A 25,668-nucleotide genomic window follows, 5' to 3' on the forward strand; every position below is an offset into this window, starting at 1 on the left:
CCCCTCCAGCCCCCCCCAGCCCGCCCCCCCCGACCCCCCCCGCCCCCCCCCTCGGCCCCCCCCCCCGAAGGGCGCCGAAGTTCAGCTTGCCCGGGGCGTCAGCAACCCTAGGGCCGGCGCTGGTTAACTAACAAAGTCATTTCAGGATTACCCAATTGTGCGGTATACATCGACGATCTGGTAATTTTCAGCCAGACATGGAAAGAACATTTAAAACATCTGATGCAGTTATTTGATCGACTTCAGGAAGCGGGTTTGGTGATAAACCTAGCCAAAAGTGAATTTGGAAAAGCACAAGTCACTTTCCTTGAGTAGTTCCCGATACCCTCGAGATGAAGGGAAATAATGCGATTTCTTAGCATGAGTGGATTTGATTGAACATTGATGAAAAATGTTTGTAGCGTGGTTGCTTCACTGATAGACGTGCTGAAGAAACGTCAAACATTTCAATGGACAGCGGACTTTCAACAGGCATTTGATGGCCTGAAAGCTGTGATAACCAATGCCCATGTGTTGGAGAATTACAAGGAACTCTGTGATCAGATTGAACTAAAGTATCTGACTTTAAAGAGAAATGCGAGGCGTAGAGAAATGGACTGGTCGTGCTTCTTGTCCAAAGAGACTGTTAATCATGAACGATTCCAATTGGAGGAAGACAAACAAAAAAAAAGGACTATATTATTATACCTGTTTGCGTGTGTTGTTTTTTGAAACAAAAATGTATATTTACTGTGTGCATTTCTTAAAGGATAGTGAAAAGGGGAAAAATGAAACCATCTTGAAGTTGATGGGTTTTTTTTCTTGGGGGGAGGTGTCATGTGAGAGTACCTTTAAGAAATGGGTGTTTATAAATAGGTGCGTATACAAATATCTGTAGTGAGAGTACCTTTAAGAAATGGGTGTTTATTACTGCAGTGATGTCAGAGAGTGGGTGAAGCTGGGCTGTCTGTCAGCTTTTTACTTTAGGCTGTTTGCTGCAGGGTGTGTTTTAGTTTCATTTTCCGTGTTGGAGCTGAAGCCAGACAGAACAGGTGTACTGTTCATCTCTCTGCCATGAAAAGACTATCTCTTGGTCATTTGGTGAATTCAGAATTATAAATGTTCTCAGTAGTGAATGTGCTTCTGTTAAAAGATGTTTCTTCTGTTTTCTGGATGTTGTTTGGGAAGTTATTAAGGATTACTTAGCGTTGTATTCTTTGGGGGTTGTATTTGAATTAATGGTTGCTAAGATAGTCACTGTATGTTTTAAAAAGGTTAACTTGAGTTCATAGAATAAACCTTGTTTTGCTTTAAAAAATACTTTTCCACTTCTGCTGTACCACACCGATAGAGTGGGCCGTGTGCTCCCCATACCACAATCTATTAAAAGTTGTGTGTCAGGTAAACTCCATGATACACTTTGGGATTCTCTAAATCTTGGCCCATAACCCTATATAGATCATTTGGAGTTAGGGACCAAGTGCAATGTGTCCAAGTTTGCAGACGATACTAAGATGAGTGGTAAAGCAAAAAGTGCAGCAGATACTGGAAGTCTGCAGAGGGATTTGGATAGTGTAAGTGATGGGCTAGGATCTGGGCGATGGAATACAATATTGACAAATGTGAGGTTATCCATTTTGCTCGGAATAACAACAAAAGGGATTATTATCTAAATAATACAATATTAAAACATGCTGCTGTGCAGAAGGACCCGGGTGTACTAGTGCATGAGTTGCAAAAATTTGGTTTACAGGTGCAACAGGTGATTAAGAAGGCAAATGGAGTTTTCTCCTTCATTGCTAGTGGGATGGAGTTTAAGACTAGGGAGCTTATGCTGCAACTGTATAAGGTGTTAGTGAGGCCAGACCTGGAGTATTGTGTTCAGTTTTGGTCTCCTTACGTGAGAAAGGATGTACTGGTGCTGGAGGGCGTGCAGAGGAGATTCACTAGGTTAATCCCACAACTGAGGGGGTTGGATTATGAGGAGAGGTTGAGTACACTGGGACTGTGCTCATTGGAATTTAGAAGGATGCGGGGGGGGGGGAGGGATCTTATAGAAACATATAAAATTATGAAGGCAATAGACAGGATAGATGTAGGGAGGTTGTTTCCACTGGCGGTTGAAAGCAGAACTTGGGGGCATAGCCTCAAAATAAGGGGAAGTAGATTTAGGACTGAGCTCAAGAGGAACTTCTTCACCAAAGGGTTGTGAATCGATGGAATTCCCTGCCCAGTGGAGCAGTTGAGTCTCCTTCAGTGAATGTTTTCAAGATAAAGATAGATAGTTTTTTGAAGAATAAAGGAATAAAGGGTTATGGTGTTCGGGTGGGAAAGTGAAGCTGAGTCCACAAAAGATCAGCCATGATCTCATTGAATGGCGGAGCAGGCTCGAAGGGCCAGATGGCCTACTCCTGCTCCTAGTTCTTATGTTCATATGATCAAAATGTGTTAATGCCTTGAATTAAATAGGGATATTTGATTTATGCTTAGAGTACTTTATTGGACTGTAAAGTGTCTCCAGCCAAACAGAATAAGATAAGATGATAAGTAATGCAGATGTAAGATGGTATGATGAAATAGGGAATAAATTTGGGGGAAAAGGACACAATGGACAAACTTTTAATGAGAATTGAATTTAATAATCTGACACATTGGAACTGTACAGGGGGTGATAAGCTACAATCTGGAGTCAGAGATCCCCTTTGACATGAAATGGTTAAATAGGATCTAAACTATTAAAAAAATTATTTGCAAAAATCAAGACAATAGAGAAACTAACCTTAAGTGAATCTTAAGATGATCATGGTCAGAGAGGCAGAGTTTTAAAAAATGCATTTTTAGTTGAAACAATTTGAAGATCAAGGAGAGCAAAAAAAAACTTTGTAACAATTTACCACAGGATGGGTTCAGGTAAAGGAATAATGGGGGAAAGATGGGTGAATGTATTACTGACCATACAAATGCATCGACAAGCTACAAGCAAGTAGGAATGCAGGGTTAACACCATGATCACAGGAAGAGTTATAGATCTCCCAGAGGTAACTGCCTGGAAGTGAAGATACGGGGCCATTGAAAGATAGGTCAAGAAAGTGCGTTATAGAGTTGTGTAGACAGCTTAAGGAATTGAGGTCTGGGGTTTAAAAGACTCGGAAAGTCCAATGTGAGTAAACGTAAATTACATTTATTTTACAACAATTATATAATGAGTACCGGTAGAAGCTCACCGGGTACTCTCACCTGTCTGTCAGTTCCAGATATGCCTGACCTTTAATACAAATACGTGTGAGCTACCCCGCTCCCAGCGGGAAGCTCGTACTCCTCAAGGAGCATGGGGAAAACAATCAGCCCCACACCGTATGTCTGATACTGATTATTACATTCATCCCCCCAAAGTCCAAAGACCCTCTCGAAGAACAATAATGAGGAGAAGACGACAAAGTTGTAAAAATTGGTGAGGAAGAGGAAGAAACCAGTGCCACACATGCAGCAGTTGGATGACGAAGGCGTTTTGGCTCCGACAGGTCACCGTCAAATGGATAACTAGGATTGGCCGGTGTGTACTTCACTGGCAAACGACGCTTATGGCAGGAACGTCTGAGAGGATCATCGGCATGAGGGCGGGAGAACCATGACGTTGGTGTCGAAGATCCTGGATGTTTATGTAGTGATCTCCATGTGTGCTTGTACACAAGGTGTAATGTGTAATCAGTAGCACCACATGATCACTAGAGGGCCGGACCAACAGGGGTGTAAAGGGCAGCCACATTGGGTCTCTCTCTCTGTCTTGGGCGCACGGTGATCAAAGTAACAGCAGACTAGTTTAGATGGCCAGTGGAGTTACGTATAGTTACCATAGTTAGATCTTGTTAACCTTATCACTAGTATCAAAGTTAAAGTAAAGAACTCATGTAAATATTGTAGTTACTCAATAAATCTTTTGTTACTACTGGAAGTGTTTGAATCTTTTTCATCGGGATTCAGAATACCTCATCACTAACCAAGGTTTGAGTAGCACATGTTACCTACCAGGTAACAAAACGGTATGCTTCTCCATATCCGAGTCTGAGGATGGGATGACAGGATGCTGGCGTTGTGGGAAAATGAAGGTGTCGCAGCAGGCCATATTGGCAATGGAACCAAAGGATCTGTGGAAGAGCTCTTTCGCGGTACCTCACGAAGGACAGTCTGCCAGGAGCAGATGAAATCCAGGTGCTGCTGCATTAGCAGCAGAGACACGGCCCAATTGATGGGCAATGATCCTGAAGAGCCATCGAGCGCCTTCGCCAAAGTTACGAATATAGACTGCACCATCAGGTGCGAAGTGTCGAAGATGTCGACGTTGAGCCGGCCAAAGCCTCTGCGACTCTTGGTTACGGTGCACCTTGAGCGCCAATGTCTGGCAGCATCAAACACAGTTGCATCCAAAGTCATCAACCCATTAACAGCCTGGCAGGCGCCATCCCAGTCACCATGTAAGGTGTGGTCCTTTTTGAAAATAGGAATCTTGCCAGCTGGGTATCCATCGAGCCTGCAGTCTGCTTCTTCAGCCCCAGTTTGACCATCTGCACAGCCCCCTTGGCTAGAACATTCAATGCTGTTAATGGGGAGGTGCAGACATGGCGAACCCCGTTGCACTTTGTAAAAGTAGCAAACTCTTCACTCGTAAATGAGGCTCTATTATCAATTACTTGGCCAAATCTCTTGATGTGCCTCACACTTCTTGATGACAACTTCAATGTCATTGTTCATACCTGTTCAACAAACTGTCTGTCTTGTGAGTTTTCTCATAGGAACATAGGAATTACCAGCAGAATTAGGCAATTCAGCCCTTCAAGCCTGTTCTGCCATTCAATCAGATCATGGCTGATCTCTGCCTGGTCTCAGGTTCACCTCCATACCTGTTCCCCATATCCTTTTTCCCATATTTTAAACAGAAATATATCTATCTCCTTCTCGGCTGATCTATGCCCATGTGTGAGTAATGATGTTTTTGAAACATATCAGGTAGTAAAGACTCCAGTATGATGAGTTGCCTTTACAAATTACTCCCCAGAAGGCCAAAATGGTCTAATGCGTTTGTTGAAATGCTAAATTGAATCAGGCCATCCTTCGATCTTAGTTTTTCACGGTTTCCGTAGTGTAAAATCTTTCATTGTTTCTCCTTGTAACTACCGCCATTGCATTGTGTAAAATGTACTACATCAATTTGGAGAACAACTTCAAGTTTGATGTCAAGGAAGTCAACCTGCAGATCTCAGGATATATCTTCCATTTTGCTGGGTTAGGCAGTCTGCTAAGTGTATCCGATGTGACCATCAAGTTACCTGGATTGCGACTAAACTCACAATTGTAACATTGAATCTTTATTAAGAGATGTTGTATACTTGGCAGTGCGCTGGTCAATGCTTTATGTCAAATCATCTCCAGCGGCTTGTGGTCAGTCTCCACCGCAAATCTTTTGCCAAAGAGATATGTATGAAAATGTATGATTCCAAACACTAGAGCTAATTAAAGAGTTCAATTTTTGAGTAGTTGGTGCCACAGGAATGGCCACCTTTTTCAACAATTCCCTCAGTGATGAAGATTTATGAGCGAAATTGGTAATACATGGAGACAGGAAATTAAAGAGACCTAGACATCTTCAAAGTTTGTCCTTATCTGAAGGAGTTGGCATGCCCTTAATATCACCTATTTTACTTGGATCAGGACAGATGCCAGCACTGAAATAATGTATCTGCTGAATGTTGATGTTGTATTTCAGACTGTTGAACGCCAATCTTTCATTCCATGCTGCTTGCATCAATAAGTGCAGATTATGGTCATGTTCTTGCTAACTTGATTCTGAACAGGTCTTCCAATGTAGTCCATCAGTGGAATTCTCCATCAGCGGGATCCACCGATCCACCGTCAGTGCACCCACCCCCACGCGTTTCCGACGGCGTGAGGTGTCCACAATGGGAAACCACATTGGCCGGCTGCGGGAACAGAGAATCACGCTGCCGGCGAGGGCACACCTTGCCAGAAAAGACGGTTGGTGGACCGGAGAATCCAGCCCCATAGCCTTTGGTTTTTTTTTAACTGTTTGTAGATTTTTATTCCCACTTGCTAGTTGAATTTTTATGGGTTGCTTGTCTGGTTCAGACACATCTGAATCAATAAACCATAGTTCTGTATGCTATTTAAACATTTTGACAATATCCTTTTGACCTTGTTACTTCCTGAGATGTGTGCCACTATAACCGCTTTTACATGCTTTATTGAAGCGCTTCCCATTATAATCGTAACTTTGTCTAGCCTGAGTTTTATGATGTTTTATTTTGAATTGACTCTCCTTCACTTGCTGTCAATCTGGACCACACCTTGGTCACTCACCTGTCCTAACTGAGCTAACCTGGTGGTGGTCCTCTTGACGTACTGCCTTACTCAGGAACTGACAGGTTAGGTGCTGCAATCTCACCACGAGCGATCCATCTGCTTCCAGCTCTTTACTATCTCTGCAATGTGTCTTCAAAGCTTTTCTGTGCAGTCAGCCATTGAGTTATCAATACTTTCTGATGCTGCAACTCCATAGCAGTCTAACCAAACTGCCAAGGATCATGTCATGCCATGTTGCATGATCTGAGGCTGTCCACCGTGTCATACCTGTACTTAATCTTGCTGTTATCCTCTTTGACCACTGCTGAGCATCATGTTGTGATATAATGATATAAAAGCATGAATTACTCATAAAACATTGTATGATAATAATCTTTATTATTGTCAGAAGTAGGCTTACATTAACACTGCAATGAAGTTATTGTGAAAATTCCTTAGTCGCCACACTCCTGTGCCTGTTCAGGTACACTGAGGGAGCATTCAGAATGTCCAAATTATCCAACAATGCATCTTTTTGGGACTTGTGGGAGGAAATCGGAGCACCCGGAGAAAACCCACGTGGACAAGGGGAGAACGTGCAGACTCCGCACAGTGACCCAAGCCAGGAATCCAACCCTGGACTCTGGCGTTGTGAAGCAACAGTGCTAACCACTGTGCTACCAAGCTGCCCACCCCAAACACATTGTAGGTTAATTTATTTACACTAGGCATATGCAAACAGATATACATAGGTAGAAATATTGAAGACATGAGCTGCAGAGCTGTGTGTGTGCTCTGCTCAAGAGCAAAAGTGAAACGAAGACTGGACTGTGCAACACACGTTCCTTCTAGGGGAGGTGCTGGTGTCCTGGGGGTGCTCTGAGTGTGGGCAGTTGTCTGATTGGAGGTGGGGTGGCCTGTGGATGGGGTGATGGTCTGGTGGGTGTTCTGAGAGGGGGTGGCTGTCTGAGAGAGCATGACGCTCTGGGGAGGGCTGCTGGTGGTCTGAGAGGGGGTGATGGGCTGAGAGGGCTTGTGATCTGGGGCGATGGTCGCGGGAGGGGTTGTGGTCTGGGATGGTTCGGAGCAGAGGGTGGGAGCCTGGGGAATTGGTAATGGTCTGGGTGGTGGTCTGACAGGGCGGAGGTGTGGAGGGTAGAATTTGCAACACTCCATACCCCGAAGGTAATGAGAGGGACCATACAAACTGGGGCGCTCAGGCTGCAACTGGATGCCCGGGACCCTGATTTGATTGACAGCGGGTTCCGGCCAATCAGGTGCGGGGGGCGCTGGAGTGACAGGGGGCTGCGCCAATCGGCAGGGCGGCGGTGGGCGGGGTCAGAGGGGGGAGTTCCCCCATCTCACTCATTCTCCCTCTTCCCCAGGTTAAGGCAGGTGGTGGAGGGGGGGACGGATGCGAGCGGAGCTGTTGCTGCTCTCTCCCTCCCTCCCTTCCCATCCCATGGAGCAGCTCCGGTCCATGTTCATCAGGTCTCCCTCCTCCTCCTCCACCACCACCACCACCGCAGCAGCAGCAGCAGCAGCGAAGGAAGAGGCTGTGGAGAGGGACAGGGTGGTGCAGCAGCAGGAGGATGATGATGATGAAGAGGAGCTGCCCTATCCCCAGCTCCATCTCCATCCATCCCCCACTAACCTGTTCTGGACGGCCGTTTTCGACTATGAGGCGAGCGCCGAGGACGAGCTCAGTCTGCGCAAAGGGGACGTGGTGGAGGTGCTCTCCAAGGTAAGGCTGCCTTTTCTGCCTTGTCTCCTCAAAAAAAAACCCCAGGAAAGGACTGCTTGCAAAAAGTACCCCGTCGTTGCAACACCCCCAACCTCCCCCCACCTTTCTGCATTAATCCGGCTCAAAAGCTCGCAAATGATTTTTAAAAATCAAAGCATACTTTATGCAACCCCCCCCCCCTCCCCCACCTCAAAATAAAAAAACAGCTGCCAGTATTGTACAAATGGGAGAGGTAATAAAACGCACCAGTGACCAGGTGTCATTTAAAACGAGCATTGGACCATTTTCATTCAGGAGCATCGGTTGAAAGAAGCGGCCCCGGCTACCCCCCCCCCCCCCCCCCCCCGCCACCAACACACAGCATCAAGCGTCACTTCAAAAGCAAATTGACCTTAATTTAACTTGGGACTCGAACGTGGCGGAACAAAACTTTCTTTTGGAAGGAGAGGGAGGACGTGACTGTTTACAGGATGGCATGGTGTTTGTGAGCAAATGACATTGATCTTACAGTTAAGGTGACAGGATAGCCAGAAGTGGCAATGAATGGTTGCTTGACTGATCTAAAGAGACATTTACCGACTCCCATTTCCCTCCTTGCACCCGAGTCTGGTTAGAATGTCCAAAAATCCCGAGCTCGACCCTTCTGTTCTTGTAAACTATTGCACTCGCAACCTTCCCATTCCCCTCAAGTCCTGAATGTGTTGTCGCCATCCAAATTTGTACCCATCTTTCCTGAAATTCATTTGGCTATATGACTGTGGTGTACTATCTCACCTCGTCCATCTCAAACTGTCTGCAGCCTTTAGATACAAATAACCACACCATCTGACTCCAACTGCCCTTTGTTATCCAGCTGGTGGAACTGCCCTCACTGGGATCCATTACCTCTGCCTCCTCCTCTCCCAAATGATCCATGCTTGGTCTCCTCCTGTGTTACTAAAGTACAAACTGTACTTTAGTAACACCATCTGAAAACATGCACATTCCACATGTATGATGATGGTATCCACCTTATATTAAATCTCTCAATTTCTCCACTCCTTATGATTTGACATGCTGCTTCGGGGCTTTGGGGCAGCAGGGTAGCATGGTGGTTAGCATAAATGCTTCACAGCTCCAGGGTCCCAGGTTCGATTCCCAGCTGGGTCACTGTCTGTGTGGAGTCTGCACGTCCTCCCCCTGTGTGCGTGGGTTTCCTCCGGGTGCTCCGGTTTCCTCCCGCAGTCCAAAGATGTGCGGGTTAGGTGGATTGGCCATGCTAAATTGCCCGTAGTGTCCTAATTAAGGTTAGGGGGGGGTTGTTGGGTTACGGGTATAGGGTGGATACGTGGGTTTGAGTAGGGTGATCATGGCTCGGCACAACATTGAGGGCCGAAGGGCCTGTTCTGTGCTGTACTGTTCGATGTTCTATGTTCTGTGATCTATTGTACTGAATGGGGAGTAACTGTGTCCAGTTAAATAATTGGCAAGTCTGAAGCCATTGTCTCCTATCCCCGGCCACAATTTGCATTCCCAACTCCCCTTTCCCTTTCCTAGCCACTGTGTGATGCTGAGCTGGACTGTTTGCAACCATGACCACATATCTGACCCTGTGCTTCAGTCCCCTTAACCTCCTCTTCTTCACCCACTGACAGCATCCACTTCAATAATAGCACCTATTTCTGGCCTTGCCTCAGCCCACCAGCTGCTGAAAGAATCATTTGTGCCTTTGTTACGTCTACACTTGACTATTCTGAGACACTTTTGCTTGCCCTCCCATCTTCTGTAAACTTGAACTCATTCAAAATACCTGGATTCTAACTTGCAGAAAGTACCATTCACCCATCACCCCACCGGCTCATTGACTTCTGTTGGCTCCTGATCCCCAGTTTAAAATTGTCATTATGTTCAATCCCCTCCATGGCTTCATCTTTCCCTACCTCTTTACCATCTCCAGATTTACAGCCTTAACAGCATTATGGGTATACCTACACCACATGGACTGCAATAGTTCAAGAAGGCAGCTCACCATTATCTTTCCAAGGTGAAGTAGGGGCAATAAACGCTGGCCTTGCCAGTCGAATCCACATTCCATTAATTTTTTTTAAAAAACCTTCCTTAATGTAACAGAATTGGCTGATGATGCAGGAAAATCTCAGCAGGTCTGGCAGCATCTGTAGGGAGAGAAAAGAGCTAACGTTTCGAGTCCAAAGACTCTTCGTCAAAGCTTTGACAAAGAGTCATTTGACTCGAAACATTAGCTCTTTTCTCTCCCTACAGATGCTGCCAGACCTGCTGAGATTTTCCAGCATTTTCTCTTTCGTTTCAGATTCCAGCATCTGCAGTAATTTGCTTTTATTTTTATAGAGGGGAGTTTATGTTGTGTATATGGACTTTCAGATGTCAGTGATCCAGATCAACATAGGTGAAATAAATAGACTCATGATAAATTAAATTTAATGCGGACAGTATGAAGTGATGCAATTTGAAAGGAAGAAGAAGAGGCAAAATGGATTAAACATTTTAAAGGGGACCTTGGAACAGAGAAACCTGGAGGTTCACATACAAAAATACTTGAATATGACAGGGCAAGTTGGTAAGGCTTTTTTTTCCAAATAGGTTACATGATCCTTAGCTTTAAGAATACAGCCAGCAAGTCCAACAAGAAGGAAGTTATGATAAACCTTTATAATTCACTGGTCAAGTGACAACACCAACATCAGACCTATTCGAGTATTGCCCGCTGTAATTGTTTCTCCGGCACAAAATGTATATCTACCTCCCCAGTCTCCAAAAACGCCCCCCCCCCCCCCTCTCTCTCTCTCTTTGTTCAGTAACAGGCCTGTTGATTTTATCTACACTATTCTAGTAGTATTTAAAATATTTTTTTTTCATAACCTGTACCTCATACACACATTTTTAAAAAATGACAGTTTTACACTTGCATAGTTGAGCGTTTAAATTTCCCTTCCCCCAAATGGAACTGATCTCTTTTAATAGTGGAGGATGTTTTAATTGTTGACGACACCTTCCATGACTTTACAGATGAGTGAGAGCAGCCAGACAGCTCTACGAACCGAGAGCTGAAAGCTGGAATGATACTGGATAGTTGTTTATTATCTGACGCAGACACAATATCCAAATGGTCAAATGGTCTTCTTCTGTGCCATAACTCTTTGTATGCTTCTATGTTTTGATATTTCCAGAAGACCCCATATGTTGCTGAAAAGAGTGGACATTCTCAGGGAGAAATGCACATTTTTGGAAAAAACACATGACTTTAAGCAGACAATGGCAAATAAAAATTGCCAGTAATAACAAAGAGGGAAGATATTACCAAAATTCTGAACTGATGTAGTAGGTTTATTGTAAATAAATGAGTTTACATTGGCTTTATATCTGCAATAAGGATAGGAAGATCATAATGACATTGTCAAGTTTATCTGTAGTAAACACTGGTGGTTTGCTGTATTTCTTTTTAAGAATCATAGGTTGAACCTCTTCAGAATGTCTTCAGTACCAAGGATGTTATGCATTCTTTGGGCTGTCACCAGCAAAACAGCCCAGAAATCAAACAAAGTAAAGCGCAAGTAAATTAATGAGTGTGCATGCTCACGTATTACATTAGTAAAGGGTGGCTGAGAATTTGACATATAAGCCCAGAAATATAGATTAGGTTGACATTCTTGAGATTAATATTTGCATGTTCATCTGAGTGTATTGCACCATTGAACATGATTGTGTTACATATAATAAATATTCTTATCTCTATGGCACAATGGTTAGCTCTGCTGCCTCACAGTGCCAGAGACCCAGGTTAAATCCCTACCTTGGATGAGTTTGCATTTTCTCCCCTTGTCTGCATGGGTTTCCTCCGGCGCTCCGGTTTCCTCCCATAATCCAAGGATGAGCAGGTAAAGTGGATTGGCCATGCTAAATTGCCCATTCATGTCCAAAGATGTGTGGGTTAGGTTACAGGGTTGGAGGTATGGGGCGGCGGAGTGGACCTGGGTAGGGTGCCTTTTCGGAGAGTCAGTGCAGACTTGATGTGCCTCCTTCTGCACGGTCGGGATTCTATAACATTGAGCTCCAGTTTAAATTGAATGATCAGTTGTGGAAACCTGCTGTGATGCTGGCTGGCTCTTAAATAAAATTGCTGAGAATGGAAGGAAGCCAATTTTCCCATCTCCATAACAAATGTATCCATATGTTGAATTCGAGAGCACCTCGGTCAGAGTGTGGTCCAAGGATGTAACACTTGAGTGCGTATTATGGTAAAGTGTGTCATTGCCTCATAATGCAGTCAAGCATATGTGGTGTTCTGAACATCTCAGTGTATCTGTAATTTTGTGTTTTACTCTTCTTTACTCACATTCCCACCCACCCCGGGAAACAAAAAATGCTGAGCTTTCTCAAATTAGATTTTCCAACTGATATCACTATGGTCAATACGGAAACAAAATACTGCAAATGCCAGAAATCAGAAATAAAAACAAAGTGCTGGAAATACTCTGCCGATCAGGCAGCATCTCTGGAGAGAAAAGTCACTGTGCTTTCTGACTTTTGAAATAAAATGTTGGGTCAGTGAACATCAGATCATTAACCTTCTGAAAGTATAAAATTGGTTAAAGTTTTAAATGTGTTTTACAGGCGGAGTTTAGCTTGCTGATCACAGGGAGGGTGGTGAAGCAGCTGAGAAAGGCGAGGGGGGCGATCTGTGAACATGGAGAGGAGGCCAGCAGAATGCTTGCACAGCAGCTGAGGAAGAGGGAGGCAGCTCGGGAGATAGGGAAAGTAAAGGATGGAGATGGGAACCTGGTTGGTGATTCAGTAGGGGTGAATAAGTGTGGTAGTATGGCTAAAGAGATCATATTACCGAAGAACCAAGCTGCCATTGGTACAGCAGCCTCGCTGCCCACTGGCCCAGGCAAGTCATGTGTCTCTCTGCCAATTGGTTGTGGCTGGTCATGTGACTCCCCGCCGATTGGCTGAGAGGTTGGTAGCCCCGCCTACAAGGCAGGGTATAAGAGCTCGTACTGGCTGGCAGTCAGCCTTTCTCTGTATGACCACTGCCGGGCTCAGATCTAGCGTATTAAAGCCTGATGTTTGGAACTTCACTACGACTCGAGTCCACTTGATGGTGCATCAATTTAATACGCTAGACTTTGAAAATGGAACTACCCCTTCCCAACTCTCTCAAAGCCCTCAAACGCGTCTGGGCTTCTTTTCGTATTATGCCCAGCGGGTCCCTAACTACGCCGACAAAGCCCGCCCCCTCACCCAATCCAACACATTCCCCCTGTCGATGGAGGACCACCAGGCCTTTAGCCGCATCAAAACTGACATTGCGAAGGCCACAATGCGCGCTATCGACGAGTCCCTCCCATTCCAGGTCGAGAGTGATGCGTCTGATGTAGCTCTGGCGGCCACCCTCAACCAAGCGGGCAGACCCGTGGCCCCTTTCTACCGGATCCTCTACGCTTCCGCAATCCGCCATTCCTCGGTGGAAAAGGAGGCACAGGCCATTGTCGAAGCTGTGCGACATTGGAGGCACTATCTGGCTGGCAGGAGGTTTACCCTCCTCACAGACCAAAATTCAGTAGCCTTCATGGTCAATAATGCACAGAGGGGCAAGATCAAGAACGACAAGATCTTGCGGTGGCGGACTGAGTTGTCCACTTACAACTATGATATCTTGTATCGTCCTAGGAAGCTCAACGAGCCTCCTGATGCCCTGTCCCGCGGTACCTGCGCCAACGCACAGGTGGATCTCCACCGCTCCCTCCACGCGGACCTCTGCCATCCAGGGGTCACCCGTTGTTTTCATTTTATCAAGACCCGCAACCTGCCCTACTCCATCGAGGAGGTCTGGATGGTAACCAGGGAATGCCACATTTGCGCGGAGTGCAAGCCGCACTTCTACCACCCCGAGCAGGCGCATCTGATAAAGGCTTCTCGCCCTTTCGAACGTCTTAGCATGGACTTCAAGGGTCCCCTCCCCTCCAACAACCGCAACACATATTTCTTAAATGCGATTGACGAGTACTCCCGCTTCCCGTTCGCCATCCCCTGCCCCGACATGACCGCTTCAACTATCATCAAGGCCCTCCACTCCATTTTCTCCCTGTTCGGTGACCCCGCGTACATCCACAGCGACCGGGGGTCCTCCTTTATGAGTGACGAACTGCGTCAATTCCTGCTCAGCAGGGGCATTGCCTCTAGCAGGACGACCAGTTATAACCCCCAGGGTAACGATCAGGTCGAGAGGGAGAACGGTACGGTCTGGAAGACCGTCCTACTGGCCCTGTGGTCCAGGTGTCTCCCAGTCTCCCACTGGCAAGAGGTTCTCCCAGACGCCCTCCACTCTATTCGGTCTCTCCTCTGTAATGCCACAAATCAAACACCTCATGAACGTCTTCTTGTTTTCCCCAGAAAGTCTTCCTCTGGGACCCCAATCCTGACCTGGCTGGCCAACCCCGGGCCCATCCTGTTCCGGAAGCATGTGCGGGTGCACAAGTCCGACCCGTTGGTTGACAGAGTCCAGTTACTCCACGCGAACCCTCAGTACGCGTATGTGGAGTATCCCGAAGGACGACAGGACACGGTCTCCCTTCGGGACCTGACACCCGCTGGAGTGCGGCCACACCCCCCAACACCAACACCCTCCCCCCAGTCCCAACCGTCCCCAGTGCCCCGAGCGCCCCCGCAACCCAGCGCACAGGAACCTCTTCCCCTGGCCCGGCTACCACAAACTCCGACCAGGGGTACGGACACAGGCCCACGACCACAGCTCCCGGAGTCACGGACGACCACCGCTCCAACGTCACCAACGCCGCTGCGCAAGTCCGCAGGACACCAAAGGCACCCATCCGGCTGATCGAGTCAATTTGATGGACCTTATGGATTTCACGTTCTGCATATGTTCCTTGCCTGTGTTTTTTTTTTGTTTTTTTGTTCTCATTATTATTACTATGGTTATTGGTTTTTTTTCTTCCCTTGTACACTGTATATAGCATGGTTTTCCTACATGTTCGTCGCGGGCCAGTGGGCAGCCATAGTTACCTCGGTACTACCCGAGAAGGTCTCTAGTCATACTACCGGTTTTACGGGCCATACACCCCCCCTCCCCCCGTCTCTCCCGCCACTCCTTCCCACACCCCCCGCTTCTTTCTCAACAAGGGGTGAATGTGGTAGTATGGCTCGAGAGATCATATTACCGAAGAACCAAGCTGCCATTGGTACAGCAGCCTCGCTGCCCATTGGCCCAGGCAAGTCATGTGCCTCTTTGCCAATTGGTTGTGGCTGGTCATGTGACTCCCCGCTGATTGGCTGAGAGGTAGGTAACTTCGCCCACAAGGCAGGGTACAAGAGCTCGTACTGGCTGGCAGTCACCCTTTCTCTGTATGACCACTGCCGGGCTCACATCTAGCGTATTAAAGCCTGTTGTTTGGAACTTCACTACGACTCGAGTCCAATTGATGGTGCATCAATAAGGTTTTTCAGGATTTCTATAGCAGGCTGTACAGTTTGGAACCCCCTACGGGGCCGGAGGGGATGAGGCACTTCTTGGAGGGGCTGAATTTCCCAAAGGTGGACGGGGAGTGGGTAGAAGGGCTGGAGGCCCCAATTGGGCTGGAAGAGATAGTGGAGAGTTTGAAGGCCATGCAGGCGGGTATGTCCCTGGGTCCGGACGGGTACCCAGTGGAGTTTTATAAAACGTTCTCGGGGATATTGGGGCCGGTGTGGTTGGGGATGTTCAATGAGGCAAGGAAAAGAGGGGTGTTGCCTCCGATGATGTCACAGGCAACGATTTCACTGATTCTTAAGTGGGACAAGAACCCAGAGCTGTGTGGGTCCTACAGGCCGATCTCCCTGTTGAATGTAGATACCAAGTTGCTGGCCAAAACCTTGTCCTCCAGGATCGAGGATTGTGTTCCGGACGTTATTAGGGAGGACCAGACAGGGTGTTAAGGGCAGGCAGTTGGTGGCCAATGGTGGTCAAAAGGCTGTTAAATGTGATCATTATGCCCCCGGAAGGTAGGGAGATGGAGGTAGTGATAGCGATGGATGCAGAAAAGGCTTTTGATCGGGTAGAATGGGATTATCTGTGGGAGGTGCTGGGACGGTTTGGATTTGGGCGGGGCTTCATTGACTGGGTCAGGTTACTGTGTCAGGCTCCTGTGGCACGTGTACAGATGAATAGGATAACATTGGACTATTTTAGACTGCGCCGGGGGACGGGACAGGGACTCTCCCCACTGCTGTTTGCGCTGGCTATAGAGCTGTTAGCAATTGCTCTGAGAGCCTCGAGGGGCTGGAGAGGACTGGTCCGGTGGAGCGGGGGTTGGAGCACAGGGTTTCGCTCTATGCGGATGACCTGCTTCTGTACGTTTCGGATCCAATAGAGGGGATGGAAGAAATCGAGGACTCTAGGGGAATTTGGCTGGTTTTTGGGGTATAAGCTTAATATGGGAAAGAGTGAGAGTGGTCCGGGGAGGGGACAGGAGAGGCGACTTGGAGAGCTGCCGTTTAGGTTAGTAGGGGGAAGCTTTAGGTACCTAGGCATCCAAGTGGCGCGGGAATGGGACCGGCTGCATAAATTGAATCTGGCCTGGCTAGTGGACCAAATGAAGGATGATTTTCGGAGATGGAACGCGCTTTCGTTGTATCTGGCTGGGAGGGTGCAAATGGTGAAGATGACGGTGCTCCCGAGACTCCTATTTGTATTTCAGTGTCTCCCCATCTTTATTCCGCAGTCATTTTTTAAGTGGGTCAACAGAGTGATCACGGTCTTCGTCTGGGCGGGCAAGACCCCTCGGGTAAGGAAGGTAATGCTTGAGTGGAGCCGGGGAGAGGGAGGGGTGGCGCTGCCAAATTTTAGCAACTCTTACTGGGCAGCTAATATAGCCATGATCAGGAAGTGGGTGGTGGGGAAGGGGACAGCATGGGAGTGTATGGAGGTGGCTTCATGCAAGGGCACCAGTTTGGGGGCGTTGGTAACTGCACCTCTGCCGTTCCCGCCGGCACGGTACTCCACCAGTCCCGTGGTGGTGGCGGCCCTGAGAGTTTGGGGCCAGTGCAGGTGGCATGTGGGAGCAGTGGGAGCATTGGTCTGGGCCCCAATCTGTGATAATCACCGGTTTACCCCGGGGAGTATGGACGGAGGGTTCCGGATATGGCGGCGAGCGGGGATTGGGAGGATGGGGGATATGTTCATAGAAGGGAGCTTTCCCAGAATGAGGGCGTTGGAGGAAAAGTTTGGGTTGGCGAGGGGAAACAAATTCAGATATCTGTAGGTGCGGGACTTTCTTCATAAACGGGTGTGAACCTTCCCGTTCCTACCGCTAAGGGGGATTCAGGACAGGGGAGTTTCCAGAGGGTGGGTAGGAGAAGGGAGCGTCTCGGACATTTATAAGGAGCTTATGGGGTCGGAGGAGACGCAGACCGAGGAGCTGAAGCGCAAGTGGGAGGAGGAGCTGGGAGGTGAGATAGAGGATGGTCTATGGGCAGATGCCTTGAGTAGAGTCAACACGTCCGCAACATGTGTCAGGCTCAGCCTGATACAATTTACGGTTGTTCATCGGGCTCACATGACAGTGTCCCGGATGAGCAGATTCTTTGGGGTGGAGGACAGGTGTGCAAAATGTGCAGGAGGACCGGCAAACCATGTCCACATGTTTTGGACATGTCCAAAGCTTAGGGGATTTTGGCAGGGTTTTGCGGACGTCATGTCCACTATGTTAAAAACAAGGGTGGGGCTGAGCCAGAGGTGGCGATTATCAGGGTGTCAGAAGACCCAGGAATCCAGGAGGATAAAAGGCAGACATTCTGGCCTTTGCTTCCCTGGTAGCCCGGAGACGGATACTATTAGCTCAAAGCCCCCGAAGTCGGAGACCTGGCTATCGGACATGGCTAGCTTTCTCTGTTTTGGGAACATCAAGTTCGCCTTGAGAGGGTCAATGTTAGGGTTCACCTGGAGGTGGCAACCGTTCGTCGACTTCTTTGCGAGAAATTAATCGGCCGCAGACGGTGGGGTAGAGTAGTTTTGATTAGATTAGGGCGTCATTAAGTGTGGGACCTGTACGAGAGGTAAATGACTTTTGGACTATGTTTATGGTTTTATGTATATTGATTATTTTACCTCAATACAATGTTTGTTAAAAAAAAAAGTTTTGAATGTGTTTAGGAGGATTTAGGGGTGACCAGGTTGTGTGTCGGGGGTGTAAGGGGGTCAAAAATGGGCAAGGTGGGATGTGGTGGAGTGTTATCAGGGGAGGTTGGGGATCTCTGGTTGTTTGTTTAGGTTTATGAATTCTTCTGATATTTTGTGTATATATGTAAAAAGCCTTGAATAAAAATAGTTTTAAAAAAAGTTTTAAATGTGACCGATCATCCGGTTTAATTTAAAAAAAATTAGAGTAGCCAATTAATTTTTTCCAATGAAGGGGCAATTTGAGCATGGCCAATCCACCTACTCTGCACATCTTTGGGTGTGGGGGCGAAACCCACGCAGGCATGGGGAGAATGTTCAAACTCCACACCGACAGTGACCCAGAGCCGGGATCGAATCTGGGACTTCGGCACTGTGAAGCAGTAGTGCCAACCACTGCGCCACCGTGCTGCCCCTTATCCATTTTAATGACGGGTTTCATGCCAAATGTTACACCAGCTTGTCATCCAGTATTTATTGTGTACTTCAAGCAATTTCATGTCTTTATTTTAGATTTCTACTGTTTGTGGCTTTCTCCTACTTGCTCCCTGTTGAACTTTGCTCGTGTGGAGATAAAAGTTCATTTTTGCAAGGAATAAAGGAAATTTGGAATATTAAAATGCACTTTTTACACTGGTTGAAAACCAGTGGGCAGCACAGTGGTTAACATGGCTGCCTCACAGCGCCAGGGACCTGGGTTCGATTCCAGCCGAGGGTGACTTTACATTTCTCCCCATGTCTATGTATGTTCTGGTTTCATTCCACAGTCCAAAGATGTGCAAGTTAGGTGGTTGAGCGGGGCCATGAGGATAGGGTGGTGGAGTGGGCCGAGGTGGAATACTCTTTCGGAGGGTTGGTGCAGACCAGATGGGCTGAATGGCCTCCTTCTGCACTTGTTGGGACTCTGGATTCTAAATGAAGTTCTAAAGTTGGTGAGTAGTTGACTAATAAACCGAGTCCTTAGTTTCTGGTTTATGGAATTGTCATGGCTGTTGGATGGGATTATGGCCTTTGCTCTCATTCCCGAGTGACCTCTCAACCTGCTACATTAACAGCTTTTGCACTTATAAACACTAAATAAGAATTGATTTAAGCATTCTAAAACTGAAAAACATTTCTGTTATGGCCGGACTGTGCCTGCAAATTTTATTGTGCAGTCAGTTGCAAAGGTCATTACAGTTAGCTCTCCGATCAATGGTAGTGTGACAATTTAGTGCTCATCTGCAAAATGATTTATTCTGAACAATTGTTTTTAATTTGATCTATTTTATGCTGTGCTACCAAGCTCTGTAATTTTTCTGTCAATTTTGTCTGCCTTGACATTGTGAATTTATAAATCTGTGCTTCGTTAAATCGCACCTTTAGTGCTGTAAATTCTCTGGAGGAATGTTGCACATATCTTGCAGTAAATTTCAAGTAAAGACAACAAACTCACAAAATTAGAACAAACATTGAGCGATGACAAATTGACTTGAATGAACCATGCCTATAAAAATTATTTGCAGACAAATACCCAAATGGTTACATGGTCAAGTGCACCTTATGCCAAATAGATGATGGAGTCCTACCTTAAGGGTCATAAATGAGCCAATCTATCCAAGGATGTCAATAGGAACAAAACATTTGATCTAATTGTATGGGGGCCTCTCTTAATCTAGCAACTGTGTGGTTAATAGAAAAAACCCAGTCTACCCAAGGTCCTGGGTTGTAGTTCCTGAACTCTTGTAAAAATGTAATCGCATTTGTGTGGGTTCCTGGGTGAGGACAAGTCTGAGGTTGGCCATGATGTTGGGCACAGTCAACATAACCCATTGCCACTCATTGCTTAAAATAAAACATGCAAAGTGAAATTTGGGTGAACTGCATCCCACCGTGAATCATTGCTAATTTCCAGGATTGTTTATTGGGATTGTTAGTCTGTGCTTAAACTTAAATTGTGATTGGATGCCAGTGTGAAAGTGTGTTCTGTTCTTCAATACTGAACTTCCGAACCTTGATAAGTTTATCGTCCCAATTTTTTCTGGCCTCACTCCCCACACCGTCACATGCAAAACAAACTATGTGGTCCGGTATTGATGCTTTCTCTGGCATACAATAGATCTGGCATATGAGATGACCCCATTTTATGGTGCCAAAGTGCATGCTTAGCCCTATGCTCAGCATATAAATTAACCCTCTCTTCTGAAAGTAAGTTCCCTCCATCTACTTAAATTATATCACTTTCAAAAGCAACATTTGAAAAAGTTTAAAATGTGGGATGGCACGGTGACGCAGTGGTTAGCATTGCTGCCTCACCGTGCCGAGGACCCTATTTTGATTCTGGCCCCGGATCACTGTGGAGTTTGCACATTCTCCCTGTATATGTGTGGGTCTCACCCCCACAGCCCAAATATGTGCAGGATTGTTGAATTGGCCACGCCCCTTAATTGAAAAAAAAATTGGGTACTCTAAATTTATCAAACAAAACGAAAGTTAAACTGTGGTATGGCTGTATGAATTCAAATGATGCAATGGATTTTAGTTACACGAAAAAGGTAATTTGCAACTTTAAAATAAATTATTTATTGAAACCCCGTCATGAATTTACAATACAATGCATGTAAACTTTTTCATCCTGGTTATTAACTACTTTCTTACCATTTTTGTGCAAATCATAAAATGATCCAGTGGACAAAGCTCGAAGGGTGGTGTGTGTACATTTGATCACATTGGCTCTGGTGAATGGTGTAATTTGCTGTCATTTAAAAAAAAATTTAAGTACCCAATTCTTTGTTTTTTCCAATTAAGGGGCAATTCAGCGTGGCCAATCCACCTAATCTGCACATCTTTTGGGTTGTGGGGGTGAGACCCATGCAGACATGGGGAGAATGTGCAACCCCCACACGGACAGTGACCCAAGACCGGGATTGAACTTGGGTCCTCAGCGCCGTGAGATAGCAGTGCTAACCACTGCGCCACCGTATTGCCCCCAACCTATTGTAGTTTTGCGTGGATCACGTTATTTGCTGAAAGTTAAGGCAGGGACATTGGTATACAGTAAAAATATTTCAAAGCCAAATGGAGTTGAGTTTCAGTGCTGTCGTGTGAGAGTACCTTTCAGAAATGGTGTTTATAAATGGGTGTGTATATAAATATCTGTAGTGAGAGTACCTTTAAGAAACAAGTATTTACTACTGCAGTGATGTCAGAGAGTGGGTGGAGCTGGGCTGTCTGTCAGCTTTTTACTTTTGTTTTAGGCTGTTTGCTGCAGGGTGTGTTTTAGTTTCGTTTTCAGAGCTGGATTGCTACAGTCACAGCCAGAAGGGGTATTAGTCTCTCTCTCTGTAATCTAAAGACTGTAAATTGATCCTTTGGTGACTTAAAACTAATAACTGCTCTCAGCAGTGACTTTAACCTGATGTGCTTCTGTTAAAAGTTTTTTAAAAGTCCTTCGATGTTAAAAGGACAGCTTAAAGAACCACTTAGTGTTGTATTCTTTGGGGGTTGTATTTGAATTAATGGTTGCTAAGGTAGTCACTGTATGTTTTAAAAAGGTTAACTCGAGTTCATAGAATAAACATTGTTTTGCTTTAAAAAATACTTTTCCATTTATGCTCTACCATACCTGTCGAGTGTGCTGTGTGCTCCCCATACCACAATCTATTAAAAGTTATGGGCCAGGGGAACGCCATGATACACTTTGGGGTTCTCTAAACCCTGGCCCATAACAGTGCACATCTAAAAAGACTTTTAGCCGTACCAGTAAATGAATAAATTTTGTGTTAACTGAACAATTGATTTGAAAGCATGAACATGAGTTTTTATGGAATTACATATGCGCCAATTAGTCAAATACAGATCAAAGTTCCCTGATATTTTTCTATTGGTAGATTGCAATAAAGAGGGAAGAAAAAGTTCCAAGCTTCACAACAGACTTTAATACCTAGAATCCATAGACTTGATACATCTCTTGTCTCCTTTACTAGGTGCAATTAGATGAGCAGGAAGTGATTTATTTTATTTACTTTGAGCACAAATATCTATTGCAAGGCACCAGAACAAATTGAATTTCTCAAATAAAATATTGAAAATATTCCTAGTCCCCCAAAAGTATAGAGTTCGACTTTGACATTTTCCCACGTCAAGCGGTGTAGTTTTTCAGTGCCTCCCAATGGAGACAAGTCTAATTATTTACATTCCTTGCTGGTGCTTGGCTTGACACATTTAACACTCGTCGTATAAGTTAACCTCCATTTGTGGAAGGATTTTTTGAAGTTTCAAGGGTTTATACGTTGTGCAGGGTGACAACCTATTCTGGACTCTTGGTCTTGCAGGTCCACCAGCAATACCCACCTCCCACACACTCACGTCAAAGTGTCACTTAATACCCCCCCACCCCAAGAGTTGGCCACCTTGATGCTGTAATCTATGGGGATGGTGATCATTTTGAATGAGGCCTCTCTATGTACTCCAATTTCTGTCTTCTGTTGATTCAGCTCACTCGATAGTGGGTCAGCTCCTTTTATGCCTAGCTCATAAAATCTAATCCGTTTTGATCTGGATTAAAGAAGTGTTCTGAATAATTCATAGTTCTACTTTGTTTAAGATTAACTTTGTGTTCATTCCAAAGACTAAATTTAAGTAATACTAAATCCCGATTTATGGCTATTGAGTATTTGAGACATTTTCACTTCTATTTCATTCACACTTCCAGCATTACTGAGGTCGAAGCAAACCTTATTACAGCAAGTCAAAGAATAATCTAACAGGATATCAACCTATAATTGGCTGCTGGTTTCAAATGGATAGATCCCAGAAATTATTTATCAAGCTAATTTCTATCTATTAAGAAATGAGGAAGAACAAATGTAGGAAGAAATAAGAAATTCATTGGATATAAATAGCACACAAAGATGTTAAGTATAAATGGTGTTAAACACGAGATGTTAGAAATGCATAGCAGGTCATTCAGCATCTGCAAGTGAAAAAAAATTGTTTAATTCTGTTCCTGGAGAGGCAGCAGTGCGTTGCAGTGCTTAGCATTGCTGCCTAATGGTGTTGAGGACCCGGGTTCGATCCCGGTTCCGGGTCACTGTCCGTGTGGCATTTGCACATTCTCCCCGTGTTTGCGTGGGTCTCACCCCCACAACCCAAAAAATGTACAGGGTAGGTGAATTGGCCACGCTAAATTGCTGCTTAATTAGAAAACAAATGTTTTTTTTCCCTCGGTAAAAGACAGCCCGAAGTTAAATAAAATAGAAAAAGTGTAATACTGTCATTGAAAAGTTTTAAGGCTGAGTTGGATAGATTCTTGATTGACAAGGAGAGAAAGATAGAGAGTAGGCAGGAATGTGGCGTTGAGGCCAAAACTTGATCAACCATAATCTTATTTGGAAGCCTAATGGCCTACTCCTCCTAATGTGTATGTTCATAAGTATGTGGAAGAAGCAGAAACTATGAATGCTGTCAGGGACAAAAGGTATGTACAATGAGCTGGAATAAATTAATTTTCTTTTCGACCTTTGTTTGTTGTTTAGGATTCCAAAGTCTCTGGAGATGAAGGCTGGTGGACTGGAAAAATCAATGACCAGGTTGGCATATTTCCCAGCAACTATGTCACCAATGCCCCATGTTACAGTAAGTTGCAAGATCAGAGCACAGAGGACTATCCTCTCCCACTGGAAATGGACTTTAACGAACTGCAGCTGGAAGAGATTATTGGTGTTGGTGGCTTTGGCAAAGTCTACAGGGGCATCTGGAGGTTGGAGGAGGTAGCTGTTAAAGCAGCCCGGCAGGACCCAGATGAGGATATTAGCCAGACCACTGAAAATGTGAAACAGGAAGCAAAACTATTTGCAATGCTGAAACACCCTAACATCATAGCCTTGAAAGGGGTTTGCCTGAAGGAGCCCAATCTCTGCCTGATCATGGAGTTTGCCCGTGGGGGCTCCTTAAATAGAGTGTTGTCGGGCAAGAAGATCCCTCCTCATACACTTGTCAACTGGGCAGTGCAGATTGCAAGGGGCATGAATTACTTGCACGAAGAAGCAGTTGTTCCTATTATCCATCGGGATCTCAAGTCTAGTAACAGTAAGTACATCGGAATTGTCTGCACCAAATTGAATGCCACCCGGCAATGATGATTTGATGGGAAGAATTCAAATAGGTTCAGGGGATAAGTAGTTTTGCTGCACGTATTGTGCTGGATGAAAGTGTATTGTGAAATAGAGTATTACAAATTCAGGTTTGCTTCACTTTTTCAGTTGTGATGTGAAATGAGTCCATTTGAGTGTGCTTTATATGTTGCAAATACAGAGGGAAGTAATGGTAGGATCATGCAATATGTAGTGTAACCCATAATGAAAAATCTATCAATATGGTAAAGTTTGCAAGGTTCCTGTACGACTGCATTGCAATTTGATTGTAACCTGCTCCAGTAAAGAGAACAGTCCAGGACACAGTTTGCTACCAAGCTTCAGAAAGCAGAAGCGACCAGACCCTGGTTGTCAGTAAGGTGGGTCTTGGGATTTAAAAAAGAAAACAAAGTTTTGCGATTGAGCCCGGTTTGGACACTACTTTCTCTCTGTAAATAAGAATCGTAACATTTGCCCACATTGGGACAAAGGAACAGTCAGCCCTCAGAATATCTTCCTCCATTCTGTTATGTCATGGCTGACCAATGTCCAAATTTAATATAACCTGTCTTCAAGCCAGGCTTCTTGATACCTTTGCCTTTCGAGGCGACTCAACTCCTTTTATGTGGTAGAAGTGTGACTTGATTTTGCTCCTGCATGGCCTGGCTCCATTTTAAACATTTGCACCCTTGTTCTGGATTCTGCCTTCAGAGGAAATTGGGATCATTCAGAGAAATGATCAGATTCCTTACTCATTTTAAATGGATCAATTACGTCGCCCCTCAACCTTCTGAACTCAAGGGACTGCATGTCACGTTTATGCAATATGCCATCGTAATTTAACCCTTTAAGGTCTGGTGTCACATTGGTGAATCGGTGCCGTAACCCCTCTAAGACATTACTTCCTGATATTTGGTGCCTAACCCAAACAAAATACTCTAAATGGATTCTGGCCAAGGCTCTGTATTCTGGCCAAGGTTCTGTATAACTGAAACATTGCTTCCTCACTTGAATTTCAACACCCCAGAGATAAAAGCCAATATTCCATTAGCCTTTTTGAGTGCTTTTTATACCTGCGCACTAGCTTTGTGATTCGTTTACGGGGACACTCAAATCCCTTTGCTCGTCCCTGGCTCACTGTTGCTCACTATCAAGAAAATATTGTCTTTCACAGATCTAAAGTGGATGACCTCATCCTTCCCCGCATTGAACTCCATCTGCCTCACTACGTCTTGCACATTGCTCGGTGCCAAATAAATAGATAGCACAGTTGTTTACCACTGTTGCAG

General features: G+C 45.4%; 1 protein-coding gene across 1 annotated transcript in view; it reads left to right on the plus strand.

Moving 5' to 3' along the window:
• Positions 1-7,716: 7,716 nt before the first annotated feature.
• Positions 7,717-25,668, plus strand: part of map3k9 (mitogen-activated protein kinase kinase kinase 9) — a 241,313-nt gene continuing 223,361 nt past the window's right edge. Inside the window, exons 1-2 of the mRNA XM_038784498.1 lie at positions 7,717-8,077; positions 23,783-24,335. Of these exons, the coding sequence (XP_038640426.1) occupies positions 7,748-8,077; positions 23,783-24,335 (883 nt within the window). The 5' untranslated portion in view covers positions 7,717-7,747. The remainder of the gene's footprint in view (positions 8,078-23,782; positions 24,336-25,668) is intronic.

The sequence above is a fragment of the Scyliorhinus canicula genome, chromosome 2 (genome assembly GCF_902713615.1).
Source record: "Scyliorhinus canicula chromosome 2, sScyCan1.1, whole genome shotgun sequence".
Taxonomy (NCBI): domain Eukaryota; kingdom Metazoa; phylum Chordata; class Chondrichthyes; order Carcharhiniformes; family Scyliorhinidae; genus Scyliorhinus; species Scyliorhinus canicula.